The following is a 23842-nucleotide window of genomic DNA, read 5'->3' on the forward strand; positions in this document are numbered from 1 at the left end:
CCACTTGATTTCACACTCCAGGATGTCTGTCTCTAAGTGAGTGATCACATCATCGTGGTTATCTGGGTCATGGAAAAAGTGAACATTGACATTTTAGGGAACAGTGAACTAAAATGAATGGGAATGGGCGAATTTAATTCAGATGACCACTATATCTACTACTTAGAAGAAATGGAGTAGTCCTTATAGTCATAAAAGAGTCTGAAATGCGGTACTTGGTGTGCAATCTCAAAAACAACAAAATGATCTCTGTTCATTTCCAAGACAAACCATTCAATATCACAGTAATCCAAGTCTATGACCCAGGCACGAATGTCAAAGAAGCTGAAGCTGAATGGTTCTATGATGACCTTCTAGAACTAACACCAAAAAAAAAAAAAAAAAAAAGATGTCTTTTTCATTATAGGAGACTGGAATGCAAAAGTAGGAAGTCAAGAGATACCTGCAGTAACAGGCAAGTTTAGCCCTGGGAGTATAAAATGAAGTAGGGCAAAGGCTAACTTGTTTTGCCAAGAAAACACACCAGTCATAGCAAACCCCCTCTTCCAACAACACAAGAGATGACTGACTGTACACATGGACATCACCAGATGGCCAACACCAAAATCAGACTGATTATATTCTTTGCAGCCAAAGAGGGAGAAGCTCTATACAGTCAGCAAAAACAAGACCGGGAGCTGACTGCAGCTCAGATCATGAGCTCTGTATTGCAAAATTCAGGTTTAAATTGAAGAAAGTAGGGAAAACCACTAAGCCATTCAGGTATGACCTAAATCAGATCACTTATGATTATACAGTGTAACTGACAAATAGATTCAAGGGGTTAGATTCAAAAGTGCTTGAAGAACTATGGATGGAGGTTTGTGACATTGTATAGGAGGTGGTGGTCAAAACCATCTCTAAGAAAAAGAAATGCAAAAAGGTAAAATGGTTGTCTGAGGAGGCTTTATAGATGGCTGTGAAAAGAAGAGAAGCAAAAGACAAAAAAGAAAAGGAGAGATATACCCATCTGAATGAAGAGTTCCAAAGAATAGCAAGGAGAGATTAGAAAGCCTTCCTCAACGATCAATGTAAAGAAATAGAGGAAAACAATAGAATGGGAAAGACTAGCGATCTCTTCAAGAAAATTAGAGATACCAAGGGAACACTTCATGCAAAGATGGGCACAATAAAGGACAGAAATGGTATGGACCTAACAGAAGCAGAAGATATTAAGAAGTGGTGGCAAGAATACACAGAAGAAGTATACAAAAAAAGGCCTTAATGACATACATAACCATGATTGTGTGGTCACTCACCTAGAGCTAGACATCCTGGAGTGTGAGTCAAGTGGGCCAAAGAGGAACTAAAGTGTCTCTTGATGAAGGTGAAAGAGGAGCGAAAAAGCTGACTTAAGACTCAACATTCAAAAAACTAAGATTATGGCATCTAGCCCCATCACTTTATGGCAAATAGATGGGGAAGAAATGGAAACAGTGACAGGCTTTATTTTTTTGGGTTCCAAAATTACTGTGGATGGTGACTGCAGTCAGGAACTTCAAAGATGCTTGATCGTTTGAAGAAAAGCTATGACAAACCTAGACAGTGTATTAAAAACAGAGATATCACTTTCCTGACACAGGTCGATATAGCCCAAGCTTGGTTTTTCTAGTAGTCATGTGTCGATGTCAGAGTTGGACCATAAAGAAAGCTGAGTGCTGAAGAATTAATGCTTTCAAACTGTGGTGCTTGTCAAGACTCCTAAGAGCCTCTTAACAGCAAGGAGATCAAACCAGTCAATCCTAAAGGAAATCAACCCTGCATATCCATTGGAAGGACTATCCTGAAGCTGAAGCTCCAATACTGTGGCCACCTGATGTGAAGACTGACTCAATGGAAAAGACCCTGATGCTGGAAAAGATTGAGGGCAGGAGGAGGTTGGATGGCATCATTGACTCAATGGACATGAGTCTGAACAAGCTTGGGGAGATAGTGAAGGATAGGAAAGCCTGGTGTGCAGCAGTTCATGGGGTCACAAAGAATCGGACATGTCCGAGTGACTGAACAACAACAAGAACAACTACTACTTCATTTAGGAAGCAACTGCAATAATCTAGTTTAGAGAAACTGAAATTGAAGTCCTGCACTAGGGCATAATGAGTGAAACTGCGGAGGTGGAATCTGATTCAAAGATATGTCATAAGGAGGGAGGCATAATGTTTAATACCACACAGTGCAGCCTTTGAACCCTGTCTGATGTTTCCCAGTTTATGAAAACATAGAAAGTATTTGAGAAATACTGGTTTGAACAAATAGTTCTTTTGGGTTTTTCTGTAAGATGTTCACAGTGTATGTCTGACATATATGTTCAAAGTATAATCTTTTAACAGCAGAGTAGTACAAGCAGGTACTGGTCCAGACATGACTTTTATTTTGCTGTTTGGCAGCTCTCCTTAGCTATTGCACCACAGAAAGCCATATACGTAGGCAACAGCAGAGTTGAGATTTGAATCCAGGCAGTCTTGCGATTACAGAGTCCATGCTCTTTACTATTTTGATATCAGGATTTGATTCTGAATTGTGCGGATTCATCCTGTGAAAATCAAGAGGCAACTACAGGTTGGAATTTAAAGGTGATGAGGAAAATGAAAAGAGATGATCTTCTTCTATGCCAAGTTAGTAAGTGTGAATTTTGGATCTTACAGACAAGGAGGAAAACCACTGATAAGTTTTAAGCAGAAGTAACATGATCAGTGAAGGTGATGGAATTCCAGTTGAGTTATTTCAAATCCTAAAAGATGATACTGTGAAAGTGCTGCACTCAATATGCTAGCAAATTTGGAGAACTCAGCAGTGGCCACAGGACTGGAAAAGGTCAGTTTTCATTCCAATCCCAAAGAAAGGCAATGCCAAAGAATGCTCAAACTATCGCACAATCACACTCATCTAACACACTAGTAAAGTAATGCTCAAAATTCTCTAAGCCAGCCTTCAACAGTACATGAACAATGAACATCCAGATGCTAAAGCTGGATTTAGAAAAGGCAGAGGAACAAGAGATCAAATTGCCAACATTCGCTAGATCATCGAAAAAGCAAGAGAGTTCCAAGAAAACATCAACTTCTGCTTTATTGACTATGCCAAAGCCATTGACTGTGTATATCACAACAAACTGCAAAATTCTGAAAGAGATGGGAATATCAGACCACCTGCTCTTCCTCTTGAGAAATCTGTATGCAGATCAGGAAGCAACAGTTAGAACTGGACATGGAACAACAGACTGGTTCCAAATAGGACAAAGAGTATGTCAAGGCTGTATATTGTCACCCTGCTTATTTACGTTACATGCAGAGTACATTTTGAGAAATGCTGGGCTTGAGGAAGCACAAGCTGGAATCAAGATTGCCAGGAGAAATATCAATTACGTCAGACAAGCAGATGACACCACCCTTATGTTAGATAGTGAAGAAGAACTAAAGATCCTAAAGATGAAACAAGATGAAAGTAAAAGAGGAGAGTGAAAACATTGGTTTAAAGCTCAACATTCAGAAAACTAAGATTATGGCATGCGGTCCCATCACTTCATGGCAAATAGATGGGGAAACAGTGGAACCAGTGGCTGACTTCATTTTTGGGGGCTCCAAAATCACTGCAGATGGTGACTGCAGCCAGAAAATTAAAAGACGCTTACTCCTTGGAAGAAAAGCTATGACCAACCTAGACAGCATATTAAAAAGCAGAGACATTACTTTGCCAACAAAGGTCCGTCTAGTCAAGCTTGTGGTTTTTCCAGTAGTCATGTATGGAAGTGAGAGTTGGACTAAAAAGAAAGCTGAGTGCCGAAGAATTGATGCTTTTTAACCGTGGTATTGGAGAAGACTCTTGAGAGTCCCTTGGACTGCAAGGAGATCCAACCAGTCCATCCAAAAGGAGATCATTCCTAAGTGTTCATTGGAAGGACTGATGTTAAAGCTGAAACTCCAATACTTTGGCCACCTGATGTGAAGTGCTGACTCATTTGAAAAGACTCTGATGCTGGGAAAGATTGAAGGCAGGAGCAAAAGGGGACGACAGAGGATGAGATGGTTGGATGGCAACGCTGACTCAATGGACATGAGTTTGGGTAAACTCCAGGAGTTGGTGATGGACAGGGAGGCCTGGTGTGCTGTGGTCCATGGGGTCGCAAAGAGTAGGACATGACTGAGCGACTGAACTGTACTGAAGTGGACATGATCAGACTTGAGTGCATGAGAGATAATGCTGATATATTTTGTTTCTTTGAGTTTCCTTAGCACTTTAACATAATTTTCAAATTGATTCCAGGAGTTGCGTCTACAAACATCTTATGCGTTTATTTTAGTATTTCTTCCTGAGGAAAAAAAACTATACTGTAAGTAAAATTAAACTAAATTTTTAATGTATTGAACAAATATTAGTACAGATTAGTTAAGTTAAAAGTTTTTTATGTCTTTCATACCTATTAGAGGAAAATTATCTGTCTGAAAGGATTTGTTTTCCATATGTTTAAGAATCATTGTATAAAATGAAGCATGCATAGATCTTTTTTTTTACCAAATGATCTAGTTAAAAACCATATTACTAGTTAAACCAGTCAAACAACATTGGAAAACAAGTCTTCAAATACCCTGATTATCAATTTGAAGAAATACTCCAACTGTAATGGCAAAATGTCCTATCTTTCAGTAATGAGAGATAACTATCATATTTTAGCAGAATTTAAATAAAACTCTCTTAAATAGAGAATTACAACTTATAGTCTAACCAACTCTGACACATTGATGGCAATCATTTGATAGAAAGGGTTTGTTAATCCCTCAGTCGTGTCTGACTCTTTGGGAACCTACGGATTGTAGCCTACCAGGCTCCTCTGTCTATGGGGTTTTTCAGGCAAGAATACTGGAGTGGGTTGCCATTTCCTTCTCCGGGGACCTTCCCAACCCAGGGATTGAACCCAGGTCTCCTGCATTGCGGGCAGACTGTTCAGTGTCTGAGCCATAAAGGGAGGGGAATATTTTTGTATAAGTATATAGATGTATGTGCTTAGTTGCTAACACACACACACACACACACACACACACATATAATAGTTTATTGAAAAGTGGATGTGTTAACCACTCAGTCGTGTCTGACTCTTTGTGACCCCGTGGACTGTAGCTCACCAGGTTTCTCCACCTATGGGATTTTTCAGGCAAGAATACTGGACTGGGTTGCCAATTCCTCCTCCAGGGGATTTTCCCTACCCAGGGACTGAACCCAGGTCTCCTGCACTTCAGGCAGACTCTTTACTGACTAAGCCATTTATTATGTACAGTTAATGACATTGTTTTGGTTTCAATAAAATCAATTTTGAAACAAAAAATGTAATAATAATAATGCATGCAATATATGTATAAAATATATGTATTTATATATATATAATAACATAATACAAAATAAACTTTCCTATTGCATATCTAAAATCATATCATTTGTTTAAAAGCTTTGAATTCAATTCAATTCCCCCGTTTTTAGAATGTGGAAGTTAAGCACTACAAGATTACCCAAAGAAAAGTTTCCAGAATATGATATATATTTGTCACAAACTGCTCCTAAAATAAAAGGGAGCTATTCTTATTAGTTCAGGAAAATTAAGATATTTTTTAAAAGTTGATTTCAAACTGATTAAATTTGAAATAGTTTTGTGGAACCAGAAGGAAAATCTGTACAGAAAAACTTTTCTATAATTTGTTCAAGTTGAAGATATTCATGTTTTATTTATAAAGTACAAAACAGGGTCATAGAGTCACCAAAAAATTATAATGTGTTTTGACCACAGAGTAATGAGGCTGATTTTTTTCACAAGATTTAGAGTCACACAAAGTAACACTAAAAATATGCGTCTTTTCTTCAGCCAGAAGCAACAGTGAGACCAGCCAAGAAGACTGTGTCATATGACCACAGTTTGACAAAGTTGCTAATGCTATTTTCCATTTCATGTGCCCTGTGGAAGAGCAAAAATGGAAAAGCAGACCCAGTTGTGAGGATAGCTTTTTCACATTCTATCAGCTACAGCACAATGACTATTATGTACTGTATCAGGACTAGCAATGGAACTTTAGTTCTAATATTTGAATTTCCCCTCCATCCAATTTCTTATGTGTTGAAAAGACTGGGCAATGCGGAGTTAATTTCTCCTCATGTAGTTGGACAATTTAACTTGGTATTTTGTTCCCTCAATGACTTTAATTAAAATTATAGTATTTATAGGAAAAATGAAAAACTTCGGAGTTGAAAGAATAGCATGAAAGGGCAAGCACTTTGATGGACAGACTAAACTGGACTGACTGTCCACTTGAATCTCAGTGTACTTGATAAGGAAGCTAAGGGCTCATTTAATTTTCGTGTTTGCTTTGCTTTGGTTTAAAACTAACAACCACGTTCCTTTGGTCAGCCCTTAATCAAATAAAATGATTATGGACTTTGCACTTGATCCTTCCATCCAGCTACTAAGAGTATAGATGGTTTTGAAGAAACCTGACTTGGCTCAGGTCTTCAAGGAGCTAGCTGGCTAAGAGGTACCGCTTGGATTGAATATGAATATATGATTTGAATATATGTGCCGCATCAATGCACCATTGCAACTTGAATAAACTTAGAATAACGCCTAAGATTTATTGAGTGTTTCTAATGGAGCCAGAAGCCTTGCATGAATTACCTCATGTGATCTTTACAACAGTTCTGAGTATTACTAACAATTTTAATTTGCAGATAAGGACACAGGCTTACGAAAGTTAGGAAACTTGTCTCAGATCTGTCAAAGGGATTACCAGCTACATGTTTGCATCTGCTGAGTAATCTCAGGGTTTTCCGGGACTCCAGTGTCCGAAGATCCTGAATAATGTAGACTTGGATGATGCCCAGCGGGGAAAAGGTATGCCGATATCCGGTCCCGGAGAGCCAGTCCTCCTTTAGCCTTCTTCACCAGGGACCACCTTGATGCGGCCTGTCTGATCATATCTCAGGGCAGACGGCTCCTGGCTGACTCTCAGAGCAAACTTACTCTTACACAAGCGGGAACGGGTGTGGGGAGACAAGACTGAGAAACGGAAGACTTGGGAACGTTGTCCACAGATGGGGAGGGGCCTCAAGGCGGGTCCACCTTTGCAGCCTCCACAGGTTCCAGACGCTGATTAGAAAGAGCAACAAGCTCTACCGCTCGAACTCTAGGCTAAGACCTATCCCTGACCTTGGCAAAGACAGTTACCCATGACCGCTCGGCTGCGGCGGCAAGTGAGCGCACAGGGGCAGACCGAGGCACGCCCGACCGCGTGATGCATCCGACCGCCGCCGGGCTGGGACCTTCCCCCGCGACCCGCCCCGCCCGCGGGCCCCTCCCATCCTCGACGCTCCGTCTGCCAAGCCCCGGCGCCAGAGGACCCACGACGTCACCGCAGCGCTATCGAACCTCCAGCCCGCCCCCCGCGCGCCTTCCTTTTCCTCCCGTCCCGTGACGCGGCGGCCCGGCGGCGTCAGTGGACACACTCACACGCGCGCTCCGGCCCGGCCTGCGCCCGCCGCCCACCCGACCATGGCAGCTCTCGCACGCTTCTCCTCTCGCCTGCGGTTCTGCGCCTCCGCCCTCCCCTCGGCGGGCGTCTGGTCCAAGGTAAAGTGAAGAGCAAGGCCGCGTCCGGAAGAACGCGGACGAAAGCCCGAGCGTTTTTTCTTGTCTGCCCACACCCACCCTCTCCAGGCCGGGAGCCGGCATCCGGGCGCAGGACCCAGGGCCCCGAGGCGCGCCGACGCCTCCTGGCCTCGCTGCTTCTCCGCCTGGCCTCCTTGACTTGGTTCTGCACCTGCTTCCCCAGTGAGGCGAGACGAGGCACAGAAGTGCGCGAAGAGGCCCTGGCTCGCGTTTCCGTTTCGCGGGCAGTTTCTTGGGAAGGGGCTTTGGCGGCCGGAACGGGGCCGGGAGGGTTCGCCGGCTTGAGGAGGGCAAGGGGCGACGGCTTGCAAGGGGTAGGTTTGCGCTCCGAATTGGGGATCTCGGGGCGGAGGCCCCGCTACAGGCCCGGAACTGAGGGCTGGGCTAGCCAGGGGTCGGCTCGAGTTTGCCGCCCAGAAGGTGGATCGCTGCACCCCTTCTTCTCCCCATGGGGCTGCGCTGCACCTCGGCGGTGGGAAGCGGAACCCGGACTGGAGCGCTCGCCGGCGCGTTTATCTCGCCACGCAGAGTAGCCTGTGGAGGTCTGGCGGTGCCAGGACGCGGGCTTCGAGAGCGGGCATCCCTTTCTTCTGAGGCTCCTTGGGATTTCCGTTTTCAAACTTCTTTGCAAACATTGTCCACTCTCACTGCAAACTCTTCACGAACGGTAGTATCCCGAGGCCCTCGCGCTGCGATTGTGGGCTGATGTGTCGCCTTTTTTTCCCCCGCGTACTCTGTCCCCGCCTGTAAGCCCTCGCCCCGGTGCGATTCTAATCCGGAGTCCTCGGACAGGACCAGAGTGGCGAGTCTAGGAGACTAGCTTACCTCCGCTACCTCCACCACCACTGGATCCTTTTCCTTGGAAGAGACAAGGAAAAGTGATGTTTTTTTGAATAATAGTTCTGAGCTTAAAAGTGTGCCTTGAACACTTACCTCCTCACAAGGAACTCCTCTTCCTCCCCGTTGCTCTGGCATCTTACTGGCATCCACTCTGAAAGCGGTGAACGGAGAGGGGCTGTCGCAAAGCCCGGTAGGTGAGTGCTAGATGGTGATTAAGAACTGGAAAGATTTACACATAAATGCCTGTTAGGAGGCACTTTGATAATTGCAGGTAGCTTTGGATTTGTCGTTGTTAGAAGGGAGCTCGACCTTCTGTCATTGCTGTGGGCGCTGAAACGAGTGCAGATCAGGACACAGCGACCTCCCTGGGCCAAGGTTAATAACATTCCTTGTTTTGGCACTTAGTTGTGTGTACATGCTCAGTCGTGTCCAACTCTGCGACCCCATGGACTGTAGCCCGCCAGGCTCCTCTGTTCATGGAATTTTCCAGGCAAGAATACTGGCGTGGGTTGCTATTTACTACGCCAGGGGATCTTTCCAACCCAGGGATCGAACCCACTTCTCTTGTGTCTCCTGCATTGGCAGGCAGATTCTTTACCCCTGAGCCACCTGGGAAGCCCTGCTAGTTACTTATTTGCCTAAGTGTAATTTACTTATTTTCTTAAGTGTATTATTAAACTATTCCAAAAGCCCAGCAAACGTCTTCTTAGATAGCCCAGTTACAAATTATGTGTTTTCCTGTATCTCATCTCTCCTTCAGGATTTGTTGATCCTAGGTCCAACTCCCCTTTCTCAGTGTTCCTCCAGCACTTGGCACTTAAATCTCTTGCTGCTTACCCCTTAAATCCTCACCTCCTACTTGCATTAACTGTAACACTTGTGTACTTAACTTTTTGAACGTGTAGACATCATCTTCATAACTAGATGAAATTTGCAGACCATACTGTATGCCTTATTCTCCATCTCTTTGAGCATTACACACTGCCATTCATAGAATAGATACTCAACTCATTTCCTACGTGGATGAGAAAACAGTGTGGGCAAACTTAGGGAGTAACCTGGAGGATATATATATATATATATATATATATATATATATTTTTTTTTTTACTAAATATTACCAACAGGTAAAATGAGGTAGTTTTTTTTTTTTTTTCTTGTTTGTGATAAACATGTCTTCCAGACTAGAGTGTGCATCAGAATTACCTGGAGGCTTTATCAAATAGATTGCTGTGTTCATCCCCAGAGTTTCCCATTTAGTAGGTCCTGGCAGGAGCTCAGTACTTTGCATTAATTAGTTCCCAGGTAGTAAAGCTGCTGGTCTGAGGACTGCACTTTCAGAGCCAGTGGCATTGGCTTTGACCTAAACAGACTACCCGAAGGTATCTTCCATCTTCCTTAGTCCATGATTGTTTTGGAGGGTATGTTTAATACTATTTTCCATTCACTATATAAAATTACTACTGAAAAAAAATCTTAAAACTACCATTAACACTTTATCTATTTCTCTTCTTTGAAAACTATCTTTTCTAGATTTCTCTCCAACCCCAGATTCTCCTGAACTGCCTTCCTTCCAGTACAACTTACTGGTTAATGTCACTTAGCACTTCAAGTCTTTCTGATCAAAAATGAACCAGCCATAAAGTGGCTTTTTCCTTCCTTGTTTTGTTTTTATTATGGTTAACAGCACCGGTATCCGTCCAGAATGTAAGCTAGAAATTTGGAAGCATTCTCTCCTCTACTCCTTTCTTTAACTTCCAGTTGATCCCCAGTGTCATGTGTAATAATTCTGCAGTTATTTAGTGGCTGTTATCCTTGTAAGTTTGTAAGTTTCTTTAGAGCAGAGACTATGCTTGTGAGGTTGGTTGTTAACTCTCTAGTCTCAGTATTTAGTATGAAAGGGAAAGTCGCTCAGTCCTGTCTGACTCTTCGTGACCCTATGGTCTATACAGTCCTTGGAATTCTCCAGGTCAGAATACTGGGAGTGGGTAGCCTTTCTCTTCTCCAGGGGATCTTCCCAGTCCAGGGATCGAACCCAGGTCTCCCACGTTGCAGGCGGATTCTTTACCAGCTGAGGCACCAGAATGGGTATTTTAGAACAAATAGAGGAATGAATGAAAGAATGAGTACCCCTGCCACTTTCCTCATTCAGGCTTTTGTATGAGAGTTGTGACATCTCGGTTTCAAACAAAACACCTTGCTGTCCTTTCCTCATTGAAGGATGAAGTTGAAGCTCTCTAGTGTTGTCTTTAAGGCCTTTTGCAACTTTCCCCGACTCCCTTAAACCAGCCTGATCTTCATGAGCTTCTCTCCACAGTGTGATCCTGCATGCCCTTGAAAACACAGTCTTTCCACATCTTGGTACCTTTGCTCAGGCAGCTCCCCCTTTCTGGAGTCCCCACCCTCATTATTTTTTTTTAAGTCTTGGCAAACTTTTACACTTTTTGATCTGCTGGGCAGAATGCATTGCTTATTCATCTATGATCCTTTAGAGTGCTTCAGAGCATCCCTCCAAATTGGAATAAGATATATACGTTCCCTAGAAAACAAAGTATGCTGTTGCTGTAGGGCACTGCCCCATGTCAGCAACTCCTGTGAGCTCCTTGTGATTCATTTGTGTCATAAGTGAGTAATTATTAATGGCCGTGTCCATCTTCGGTCAACACTGGTCCAGTGCTGGATACCTAAAGCATTTTAGCACATGTCACTATTTCTTCTTGGCAGTAATGCCATGCTCTCCTTGCAAGACTGTGTATATCCACTTGCATGCTAATGCCTTTTCCTTCTAATGGTGTTCTCTGAACCTCTCTCCAGATGGCCTATCCTCCCCACTTGTATATATCCAACTTTGAGACTGACCTGGGCAATGTCAATCTTTCTGTGTCCTGATATATTTAACTATAAGGTAACAAGGTAGAGAGCATGTAGGTATATAGTTCCTATCATTAAGATATGTTTAAAAATAAGAAAAGACAGTGTGGTTTGTGAATTTTCCCTCAGAGATCTTCAAAGTGAAGTGCTTTCATTTCACTAAGTTCTGAAGTGTTGAATGACAGAAAAAAGAGGAATTTAGGTGAAAGAATTAGTGGTAGAAGTGGTTAGAAAGGAACGAGTTCTGAATTGGGAAGTCATGAGATAAAACTTAGGCTCCACAGTAGAATCTGATCTTAAAGATTAAGTGTAAGAATTTGAAGATGAGAATAAAGTAGGAAGAGGGAGAAGATTTTGAAAGAATTAAATTTAATAGAAAATAATTTTGCACTGCAAGAATTTTATTTCTTGGCTTCAGTATGTACTGAATCACTATTATTTCTTTCCCTTAATAGTATTAGCAGAAACTAGTGGCAACAATGAGATGGAATTTTGCAGAAGGTAGGAGGGTGGAAAACGAAACAAAATATATTATGTTAATGTAAAGGAAGATCTCAGTGTAAAAAAAAAAATTACTCCTAGAATCAGTAGCTGTCAAAGCTGTATAGTTCGTTACTCTTCATTCTTTTAGGTAACTTCTGCAAAGTTGAAGGTTATTTTATTTATTTATTTATTTTTGTAGCAGATGATGCTTGGGTTTTTTCACATCATTATTTTAATATTTAAAATATAGTAGAAGGTAGGGCAGTTTAGAGCTTTACTTGAATTCAGTTATCTTAGGAATAAAGGTAAGTGATTAGAGACATACTTCTCCCCACCTCCCTGCCAATTCTTAGAAGGTGTTGGGTGTCTGTTTCTTCACCGCCAGAGGCAAGGAGTGTGAGAAGGGTTAGTGGGCAAGGAGTATGTGTGTCAGAGAACAGATTCCAAGGCTTTCTCAGGGGTGCTGCCTCCCAGGTTCTGGGTAGTTCGCTGATTTCAGGCCTTGAAGATCCGCAGCAAACTTTCTGTGGTAACTGGCCTCAGGCATCGTGCTTCCTCTTTACCTCACTGCCTGCAGTTCATATTACTGTTTGCCCAATAATCTTTGGATACTTACAAGCTGGCAACTTGATTGCAAATAAAATAATTACATTAAAGTCATTTTAAAGCTGGGGCTAATTTAAAAAAAAAAAATCCCTCAACAAAAATTGCTTGGATTAATTGGCTATAGTATGGATCATGTTAAATTCTTTGTAAAATCAGTAATGTGTCTGTTTTTGCATGTGTGGAGGGTAGAGTGGGGAGGTTAAAAATGAAAACTAAACTCCCAATCAATGTCAGGTTAATCTTATTGCCCTGGCGGGGAATGGAGAAAAGGTTGCATTTCTCAAGTGAAGATCATATCCACTGGGTATCTTCTGTTATCCAGGCTCAGGGCTAAGTGCTTCTTAGCTTTATAATAATAATACATAATTGTTTGATCCATACTACATCCCTGGGAAACAGGTATCATTGTCTGTATCATGCTTTTTAAAAAAAATATTAAGAAGAGTGTCTTGTTATGTGATACAATTACATGTCTAATTATATGGAAATCATTGACAGGAATTTTTAAAAAAAGATCATCTTTTTGTAAACCCTGATAACTCAGTTGGTAAAGAATCCACCTGCAATGCAGGAGACCCTGGTCCGATTCCTGGGTCGGAAAGATCCTCTGGAGAAGGGATAGGCTACCCACTCCAGTATTCTTGGGCTTCCCTTGTGGCTCAGCTGCTAAAGAATCCACCTGCAATGCCGGAGACCTGGGTTCGATCCCTGGATTGGGAAGATCTCCTGGAGAAGGGAAAGGCTACCCATTCCAGTATTTTGGCCTGGAGAGTTCCATGGACTGTATAGTCCATGGGGTTGCAAAGAGTCGGACACAACTGAGCGACTTTGACTTTCACTTTTGTGAACTTAATGTCACTGCCATCCCCCCTCCTCCGCCAAAAAAATAGGCACAGAAGTTAAGTAATTTTCTCCAGTTAATACTTCTACTGGCATAGGATATTTTAGACTTTGAAATTAATAGAATATGGCCCATTATGCCACTGTTTGTTTCTCAGTCAATAGATATCAAATGTTATAATAAATAGATAATAAATATCAACAAATATTGTTCGAGCTTGAGTCTGGCGCCTTAGACCACTCGGCCATCCTGACAGGTTAAATATCAATAAGTATTGTTAACTGAACAGATGCAAAATGAACAGACCAACGCTGAGTACCTGTAAATTCTTTATTATCTTGAGTCCTTCTCACATTCTCTGAAAATATGAATTTGTTTATTGCTTTTAAGCTTTTGATTGTCTGGGTAAATGTGAAACACTTGGGTTTTTTTCTAAAATACTTCTGAGGTTTTTGGGAGAGATGTGGCACAAGCTCCTCAGTAATTAAAAAAAAAAGAGATTTGTATATGTATTTGGTTGCCGTGGTTCTTAGTTGTGGCACTTGGGATCGTTGATCTTCATCACAGCATGCGAACTTTTAGTTGTGGCAGGTTGGATCTAGTTGCCTGACCGGGGTTCAAACTTGGGCCCCCTGTATTGGGAGCTCAGTCTTAACCCCTGGACCACCAGGTCAGTCCACTTCTCAATAATTTATGACCGTTTGTAATGAAAGATACTGTTCATGGGCTTCTTGCAGCAAGAATCCTGGAGTGGCTTGCCATTTGAATTGTGGTGATTGAGGACTCTCGAGAGTCCCTTGGACAGCAGGGAGATCAAACCAGTCAATCCTAAGGGAAATCAATCCTGAATACTCATTGGAAGGACTGATACTGAAACTGAAGCTCCAATACTTTGGCCACCTGATGTGAAAAGCCAACTCTTTGTAAAAGACCCTGATGCTGGAAAAGATTGAGGGCAGGAGGAGAACAGGGCAACAGAGGATGAGTAGTTTGGATGGTATCATCGACTCTGTGGACATGAGTTTGAGCAAACTCTGGAAGATACTGAAAGACAGGGAGCCTGGCCTGCTGTAATCCATGGGATCTCAAAGAGCTGGACGTGACTGAACAACAGCAACCAATTTTAACTACATTAAAAAATGTCAGAGAAGCTGTAAGTTTGGAAGCAATAGATAATTGTGTTAGATTACTAGAGTGTAAGGTCACATTGAGAGAATTTTCAGTCTTCAGTTTTACCCCCCAGACAAATTCTTTAACTTTCTTCCTCCTCCTGCTAAGGCCCTGACTCTTTACCTTTCACTGAAAATAAGGACAACAGAGTTCTTCATGAAAAAAATGACACTTATAAAGGTTTGTTGTACATAAGTAATAAGATAGAAGTAGTATAAGACTGAGGATTTTTGAAAAGGACAGAGGAACATATTGAAGTAGAGGGCCCCAGTGATAGAAGGCTAAACCTGGGAACTGGTCTTGCTTTAACAGTGTGGGGTAAATTACAAGATCCTTATATCTTCAGAAACTTGATTTTTAAAATGAGTTGGTTGGATTAGATACATGTGTATTTTTCTCTTCTCTGTTTTTTAGGCATGTGTGTGTGATCAGTTGTGTCTGACTCTTTGCCACCCTGTGGACTGTAGCCTGCCAGGCTGTCCTTGGGATGTCCCAGGCAAGAATATTGGAATGGGTTGTCATTTCCCTGTCAGGGGGATCTTCCTGACCCAGGGATCGAATCCCCATCTCTTGTGTCCCCACTGTACCACCCGGGAAGCCCCTGTTTTCTAGGAGATATCCTCAGTTTCATTTTACGATATTTATGTTGGCCTCATTAGTCAGACTATCAAAATTTTAAGTTCTAAGATTAAAAACACATTTTCATATATATGCGTGTGTTAAAACAGAATCAAATAAATCCCTGCTACTTGAGTATAGGACCGAGGAGACAGCTGTTGGTGGTTCAAGCTCTTTCCTTCCTATCCCCACCTCTGCTTATTTCCCTGTGTGTGGGCAATGTGCCATGGTAAACCACTCTTCCTCATCTGACCTTGACCAAGGTTGCAGTTTAAAAGGACAAAGGTCATTTAGCAACCTATACCTTTGCAGATCTCATTGGACTTTCAGTATAGTTTCTTCATCTCCTTTTGTATTGTGTGTTAGTTGTTAGTTGTGTCCGACTCTTTGTGACCCCATGGGGTGCTGCCCACCAGGCTTCTCTGTCCATGGAATTTTCTAAGCAACAACACTGGAGTGGGTTGCCATTTCCTTCTTTACCTTTTGTATTAATTGACACATTTTGTGACCAACCTAGACAGCATATTAAAAAGCAGAGACATTACTTTGCCAACAAAGGTCCATCTAGTCAAAGCTATGGTTTTTCCAGTGGTCATGTATGGATGTGAGAGTTGGACTATAAAGAAAGCTGAGCACCGAAGAATTGATGCTTTTGAACTGTGGTGTTGGAGAAGACTCTTGAGAGTCCCTTGGACTGCAGGGAGATCCACCCAGTCCATCCTGAAGGAGATCAGTCCTGAATATTCATTGGAAGGACTGATACTGAAGCTGAAACTCCAATACTTGCCCACCTGATTTGAAGAACTGACTCATTTGAAAAGACCCTGATGCTGGAGAAGGGGATGACAGAGGATGAGATGGTTAGATGACATCACTGACTTAGTGGACATGAGTTTGAGTAAACTCTGGGAGTTGGTGATGGACAGGGAGGCCTGGCATGCTGCAGTCCTTGAGGATGCAAAGAATCGGACACTACTGAGCGGCTGAACTGAACTGACACTTTTTATGAAAGGAGTTTCTGGAGGGAGAGAAAAATGAGAGCTCTCATTTATGCTTTTGCTTTGATCCCCTGGGGTTCTTTGTCTGGGAGGCTCTGATAGGCATGGGTGTGAGCTTACAACATCGATGGGCTGGTTAAGGGGCAGTGTCTCAGGAGTCAGGTGTCATTCTTTCTACCCCCTCTCTTTTTATGCTTGCGTGCTCAGTTGTGTCTGACTCTTTGCGATTCCATGGACTATAGCCCACCAGGCTCCTCTGTCTATGGGATTTTTCAGGCAAGACTACTGGAGTGGGTTGCTATTTTCTCCTCCAGAGGGTTCTTCCCAACCCAGGGACCGAACCCACATCTTCTCTATTTCCTGCTTGGCAGGCAAATTCTTTACCCCTCAGCCTCTGGGGAAGCCCTCTTTTTTTAGGTTGACTATATAATGAGAATAAAGAAGAGATGATGTTAAGTATGAGTGATTGATTGCAACTCAATCGACTTTAAGTATTCTTTTCCATTATGGTTTACCATAGGATTTTTTAAAATTGGAGGATAATTACTTTACAATGTCATGTTAGTTTCTGCTGTACAGCAAAGTGAATCAGCTGTAAGCATACATAACATACATCCCCTCTTTCTCTAGCTTCCCTCCCTGCCCCCACCCCAGCCCTCTGGGTCATCACAGGGCACCATGCTGGGCTCTCTGGGTTTTATAGTGGCTTCCCACTGGCTGTGTTTTACACATGGCAGCATATATATGTCAGTGCTACTATCTGTTTGTCCTGCCTTCTTTTTTCCCAGCTGTGTGCACAAGTCTGTTCTCTGTATCTGTGTCTCTATTCCTACCTTGCAGATAGGTTCATTTTTCTAGATTCCAAATATATATATATATACGTTAATATTTGTTTTTCTCTGACTTCTTTCACTGTGTATGACTGACTCTAGGTTCATCCACATCGCTGCAGATGACCTCATTTTGTTCCTTTTATGGCTGAGTGATATTCCATTGTGTATATGTACCACAACTTCTTTACCTATTCATGTGTCGATGGACATCTAGTTTTGCTAACATGTTCTGGCTGTTGTAAATAGTGGCATGCAGGATCTTTACGTGAACTCTAATTTCGGCATGTGGATATAGTTCCCTAACCAGGGATTTCACCTGGGTCCTCTGCATTGGGAGCCTGGAGTCTTAACCACTGGACCACCAGGGATGTCTCTGTCCATCCTACTCTTAAGATGAACTACTTACAGCCCCACTCTTTCAAAGACAAGCTAGTGAAATTATCCTTGTATATATAATAATTGAATACATTCTTATACATGCAAAATAAACATAAGTTTCCAAATGCTTGTTCATTTAAAAATGTTTTTTAATGTTTTAGGGATGTATTTGCTACTTTTCAACTAGCACATGTCATCATACCAAATTTTATACAGACCCAGTGGAAGCGGTAAAAGACATTCCTGATGGTGCAACAATACTGGTTGGTGGTGAGTAATAGTATTGTTTTCCTTTTGATTTTCGCAAAGCAGGGAAATCACAATGGTGAGGTGATTAGAAAGGCTAATTATTTTATTACTTTGTTAATAAATGCCAATTATTAGAAATGCCAGTTATTTTATTGTTTAGTTATTGATTCTTTATCTTAATTTATTTATTACATATTATCTATTTTTTATTATAGTGTCCCCTTCCTGAAAGTTTAGCAAGGTTTAGCACTTTATATTTGACCTTTTATATTTCTTTTCCTTTTATTTGAAAAGCTGACACCTTAAATGGGGATATCTTATTAGTAGCTTTGAAAAATCCCTAGATACTTGGGAATTCTGCTTAACTTAAAACGTTTGCATTAAAAAAAGAAAAGTTTGCATTGATCTCAGCAGCCCACACTGGCCATTCCTTTTGTTCCTCCTTATTTTGGAAGCTAGAGAGCGCATCCACATCTATCTGTTAGTGAGTTTCTCAAGTTCAATTGCTTCTTTTTGTTTAGAATGTCTTTTAGCATCCCGTCTCACACTCATTAAACTTGTTGCCTGATTCTTATACGTTTCTTTGGATTTCTAGGCCTTGGTCATAAAAATCAAGGGTGATTTTTAAGGCTGCTCTTCATTCGTTCATTCATTCCACTCGGCGGTCATTGAATTTTAGACCCAGTACCATTTGAGGAATTGTGTAAAAGAAATGAAAGTCATTGGCTTAGGCTTCTAAATCTGTAGAATCTATTCAGGAATGTAAAACAAACATGCTTGAAAAAGTAACTGTAAAGGTTCAATTTTATTTTATTTTATTTTTTAAGGTTCAATTTTAAAGTGGGAAAATAACAAATATGTAGTTAAGTGCAAGAAGAACAATATGTATCTGGCTGTATTGACACGTTGCACTTGGCTTTATACTTATGAATCAAGGACTTGGCAGTGATGTCTGCTGCTATATAATGATGTAAAACATTTGGAGATAGCTATATGACCATTTATTTTGTTTCTTTTTTTTTTGAGGTTTATTTGTGCTTTGTTTTGCCAGTAGAACTTTAGTAAAGTAACTTGCAAACTTTTTTGATCTAAAAGCACATTTTACATCACAATCCAGCAAACACACATGTATGTAATATGTATACATATATAAGGGAAACAAAAGTTTTTCCAAAAATGTCTATCCTGAGTGTTAATTTTTTTTTTTTTTGGAAACTTTTTTCTCAAAGCAGTTTTAGGTTTATAACAAAATTGACAGGAAGGTACAGAAATTCCCCACGTTATCAACAGAGTGGTACTTGTTTTTTTTTTTTTAACCAAGGATGAATTGCATTGACATATGATAACCACCAAAATCCATGGTTCACATTAGGGTTCACTTTAATGAAGTAAATAATGTTGCACATTCTATGGGTTTGGACCAAAGTATAATGACTTACGTATATATCATTATAATGTCATGCAAAGTATTTCACTGCTCATGAAAACTTCTGTACTCTGTGTATTCGTCTCCCCCCACCCCTCAAATTCCTGGCAACCATTGATCTTTCTACTGTCTGTGACCACTTCTTAAGTTGCTGAGATATATCTGTGTATTTGCATAGTAGGTCTAATAATGTGCTGGTATATTTTTCTTTTTTTTAAAGAGTAACAGATACGTTTCCTTGGAAGAAAATTACCCTCTACATAATTATTTATCTTCTTGGCCCATTATAGGTTTTGGGTTATGTGGAATTCCAGAGAATCTTATAGGAGCTTTGCTAAAGACTGGAGTAAAAGGACTAACTGCAGTCAGCAACAATGCTGGGTAAGTGTGTGTTTCTAAAACAATTGACTTGAAAGAAATGATAATCCTTCATAATATTGAAGTGAAGTCTACCAGTGAAGTGAAATATTTCTTCATTGATGGGAGCAGTAAGCTTAAGGATCAGAAGATAGTTTTATCATTCCAATGATTAAGACTCCATGGTGCCACTGCAGGGGTCACAGGTTTGCTCACATGTCAGGGAACCAAGATGCCACAAGAAAAGAAAAATGTTCAAACTGAGCCCTTCATTTTAAAGTTTATTTAGTTATTTATTTATTTTTTTTGGCTGTGCTGGGTCTTTATTGGTGCACTGGCTTTTCTTTTTTTTTTTTTTGACTGGCTTTTCTGTAGTTGTGGCGAGGTGGGGCTACTCTCTAGTTGTGGAGCATGGGCTCTAGGGCACATGGGCTTTAGTAGTTGTGGCTCCTGGACTCTAGAACACAGGCTCAGTAGTTGACGAGCACAGGCTTAGTTGCTCCAAGGTGTATGGGATCTTCCTGGATCAGGGATTGAACCCATGTCTCCTGCATTGGCAGGCAGGTTCTTTACCACTGATTCACCAGCAAAGACCCCTTTCATTTTGAAACTTAGAGATTTTATGTTGCACCTTATTGTAGATCTTTATTTAGAAAGGCAGATGGACATCCATTTGAAATGTTTCGTTTATTTTGGTTATACCCTTACCATAGAAGATACATGAAGAATATAATCAATCATTAAAGATGTTGCTGGTCTTGGTAGAAAGAGAAGGGTATGCAGCCAGCATTAAGACAGTAGGCTTGCATATCAAAATGGTCAGCAATGACCCATAAAATCTTAATGATGAATGGCCTGCATATTAAGATATATTTAGTTATTAAGGGAAAGGCCATTTTAATTCACAGTGGTAAATTATCAGCTCTTCTAACAGTGAAAGACTTCAAAGATCTTAAAAATTAAAGAAATTAATTTGGCAGTTTAGTATATTACCATAAATGCAATTTAGAAGAAATAACACAGATTATTTAGGCAACAAAACTGATTTACGTCACTGTTGTTGTTGTTTAGTCACTCAACCATGTCTGACTCTTTACAACTCCATGGACTGCAGCAAGCCAGGCTTCCCTGTCCTTCACTGTCTCACAGAATTTGTCCAAAGTCATGTCCATTGAGTCAGTGATGCCATCCAGCCTTCTCAACTTCTGATGCCTCCTTCTCCTGCCCTCGATCTTTTCTAGCATCAGGGTCTTTTCTGATGAGTTGGCTCGTCACATCTGGTGGCCAGAGTATTGGAGTTCCAACTTCAGCATTAGTCCTTCCAATGAATATTCAGGGTTGATTTCCTTTAGGATTGACTGGTGTCGTCTCCTTGCTATCCAAGGAGCTCTCAAGAGTCTTTTCCAACACCACAGTTTGAAAGCATCAATTCTTCAGTGCTCAGCTTTCTTTGTGGTCCAACTCTCCCATCTGTATATGACTACTGGAAAAACCAGAGCTTTGACTATACAGACATTTGTTGGCAAAGTAATGTCTCAGCTTTAAAGTACACTGTCTAGGTTTGTAATAGCTTTTCTTCCAAGGAGAAAGCATCTTTTAATTTCATGGGTGCAGTCACTGTCCACAGTGATTTTGGAACCCAAGAATATAAAGTCTGTTACTGTATTTTTTCTTCATCTATTCACCATGAAGTGATAGGACCAGATGCCATGATCTTCGTTTTTTGAATGTTCAGTCTTAAGCCTGCTTTTTCACTCTCCTGTTTCACCTTCATCAAGAGACTCTCTAGATACTGTTCGCTTTCTGCTGTTAGAGTGGTACCATCTACGTATCTGAGGTTGTTGATATTTCTCCTGACAGTCTTGATTCCAGCTTATGCTTCATCCAGTCCACCACAGTGCATGATGTACTCTGCATAAAAGTTAAATAAGTAGGGTGACAGTATGCAGCCTTGATGTACTCCTTTCCCAATTTGGAACCAGTCCATTGTTCCATGTCCAGTTTTATCTGTTGTTTCTTGCTCATTTTTTTCTTTGCTGACTTTATTTATTCTGTTATTTTTGCTTGGGAGCCTGTCCACTTCTCTGGGCATCCACATCTTTTCCCATCTTACAGAAGCCATATCCAGTTAGAGAACTGCTCTAGCCTTCATTGATCTTCTCCCTTTCTGAATTCTGGTGGAGATGGTTAGCCTGTCTCTGTGTACTGATATGTATTTATTATCTCTGATGTATATTACAGGCCAATCCTTTTACTTAGAGTAGTTTTCTATTTTCTTGGTTTTTTTTTTTTTTTTAATTTTTAGCTGCACCATGGAGCATACAGGATCTTAGTTCCCCAACCAGAGGTCAGTCCCATGCCCCCTGCAGTGGAAGTGGGGAGTCTTAACCACTGGACCACAGAGGAATCCCTAGAGTAGTTTTGTGTTTCCTACTATTTATGCTTAGCCTATAGTCTCAGAGTCATTGAGACTTGAAACTGGATGGGGTTACAGTGACCATGTGTTCCAGTTCCTTCATTTAGTAGGCGAAACCCTCTGTAAATAGGGAAGTAACTTGTTCATGGTCACTTGTTATTTCTAAAACACATCCTGTGCCCTTTGAACTTACTTAATGTTTATTAAAGGTACTTTTGATTATCTATACTTGGTTGAATTTTCCTGATAGGTCAGTGCTTCTAAGGAGTGTATGCATGTATACTAAGATGCTTCAGTCATGTCTGACTCTTTGTAACCCCATGGACTGTAACCCGCCAGGTTCCTCTGTTTATGGGATTCTCCAGGCAAGAATACTGGAGTTTATCCAAGCAAGAATACTGGAGTAGGTTGCCATTCCCTTCTTCAGGAGATCTTAGCAACCCAGGGATCAAACCCGTGTCTCTTACATCTGCTTCATTGGCAGTAGTACAGATTAATGTAAATTCTTCGTGCTGAGTACGTACCGATAACCTACTTCATTGAACTCAAAGAAGGCACTCTGTACACCTTGATTGGCAGTTGATTATCTTCTTTTTTTTTTTTTTGCTGTTGATTAGCTTAGAGGTGTTTAAGGTTTATAGGGATGAGGACTTTGTTTTGATAATTAGAATCAGATAAATGAGGAGGACAACTTAGTATGTCTTTATATGAGAACCAAACATAGTGTGAGTTGTGGGGTAAAGGGAGAGAACATGGCATTAGAAGTAATGGTTATCACCAATATGGTCAATATAAAAAAAATGGTACAAAAGAACTTATTTCTAAAAGAGAAATAGACTCACAGACATAGAAAACAAACTTTTGGTTACCAAAGGGGAAAGGAGGTGGGGGGGGGATAAATTATGAGTTTGGGTTTAACAGATACTCACAACTGTATATATTTGTAAAATAGATAAGCAGCAAGGACCGACTGTATAGCACAGGGAACTATATTCAATATCTTGTAATACCCTGTAGTGAAAGAGACTGAAAAAGAATATGTATGAATATATAACCAAATCACTTGGCTCTATACTTTGAAACTAATGCAACATTGGAAATCAGTTCTTCTTCATTTTTTAATATAAGGAAATAATGACTATTTTCTCCTTTAGAAAAAGACTCCATCTTTATAAGTTCTGCCTGAATTGGAAGTCTTCCAAAGTTCAGGACTCCTAATTATCTGTTTTTTTTGTTTGTTTGTTTGTTTGCTTTTAATGACCACTAAGACCTGTTGGCCTGAGGTAGCACTTACTTTGCTATGAGTATTGACTATTAAATGTTGATAAGACAAACCCTCCCTTAGGATCACTGAGAAGAATCAGTGCTTTGATATGGGTTGATTAGAAAAGTGGGGAAATCGCAGATGTTCCTCTGGTTTTTGGAAGACTTTAACATACGAATTACACACCTGGATGAGCAAATGTTTCACAGTAAACTTTATTTCAGGTAATTAAATCACAGAGTCAAGGGAAGACTAGGTGTGCTATATTAGTCATTTTCATTTCCTCAGGACAAGGTTGTTTTAGATTACGGTTCTTGAAGGTGGGGATTTAGACAACTCCAAGGGCAGCCCCACTTCATGTAGAAGACTAATAAATGCTGGTAGTATGGACAACCTATGTACAGCATGTGTACATATGTACAACAGTCCCCTCCTTATCCATGGTTTTGCTTTACATGGTTTGAGATACACGGCATCAACCTTGGTCTGGAAATATTAAATGGAAAATTCCAGAAATAAACCACTCATGAGTTTTCAATTGCAGGCTATTTTGAGTAGCATGATGAAATCTCATGCCCTCCTGCTCTATCCTGCCCTGGACGAGAATCATCCTTTTGTCCAGCGTGTCTACCGGTTAGTCTCTTAGTTATGCCATTATCAGATCCATGGTCATCAGCGTTGCCAGATCACAGTGACTGTGTTCAAGGAATGCTTATTTTACTTAATCATGGCCCCCAGATGCAAGAGTAGTGATGCTGGTAATTCAGATATGCCAAAGAGAAGCCGTGAAGTGCTTCTTTAAAGTGAA

The 23842-nt window shown here is 40.9% G+C and overlaps 1 protein-coding gene across 1 annotated transcript in view; it reads left to right on the plus strand.

Moving 5' to 3' along the window:
- Nucleotides 1-7420: 7420 nt before the first annotated feature.
- Nucleotides 7421-23842, plus strand: part of OXCT1 (3-oxoacid CoA-transferase 1) — a 159798-nt gene continuing 143376 nt past the window's right edge. The window contains exons 1-3 of the mRNA XM_061129875.1: nucleotides 7421-7645; nucleotides 17484-17592; nucleotides 19288-19378. Of these exons, the coding sequence (XP_060985858.1) occupies nucleotides 7568-7645; nucleotides 17484-17592; nucleotides 19288-19378 (278 nt within the window). The 5' untranslated portion in view covers nucleotides 7421-7567. The remainder of the gene's footprint in view (nucleotides 7646-17483; nucleotides 17593-19287; nucleotides 19379-23842) is intronic.

Source organism: Dama dama, chromosome 25 (assembly GCF_033118175.1).
Source record: "Dama dama isolate Ldn47 chromosome 25, ASM3311817v1, whole genome shotgun sequence".
Classification (NCBI taxonomy): Eukaryota; Metazoa; Chordata; class Mammalia; order Artiodactyla; family Cervidae; genus Dama; species Dama dama.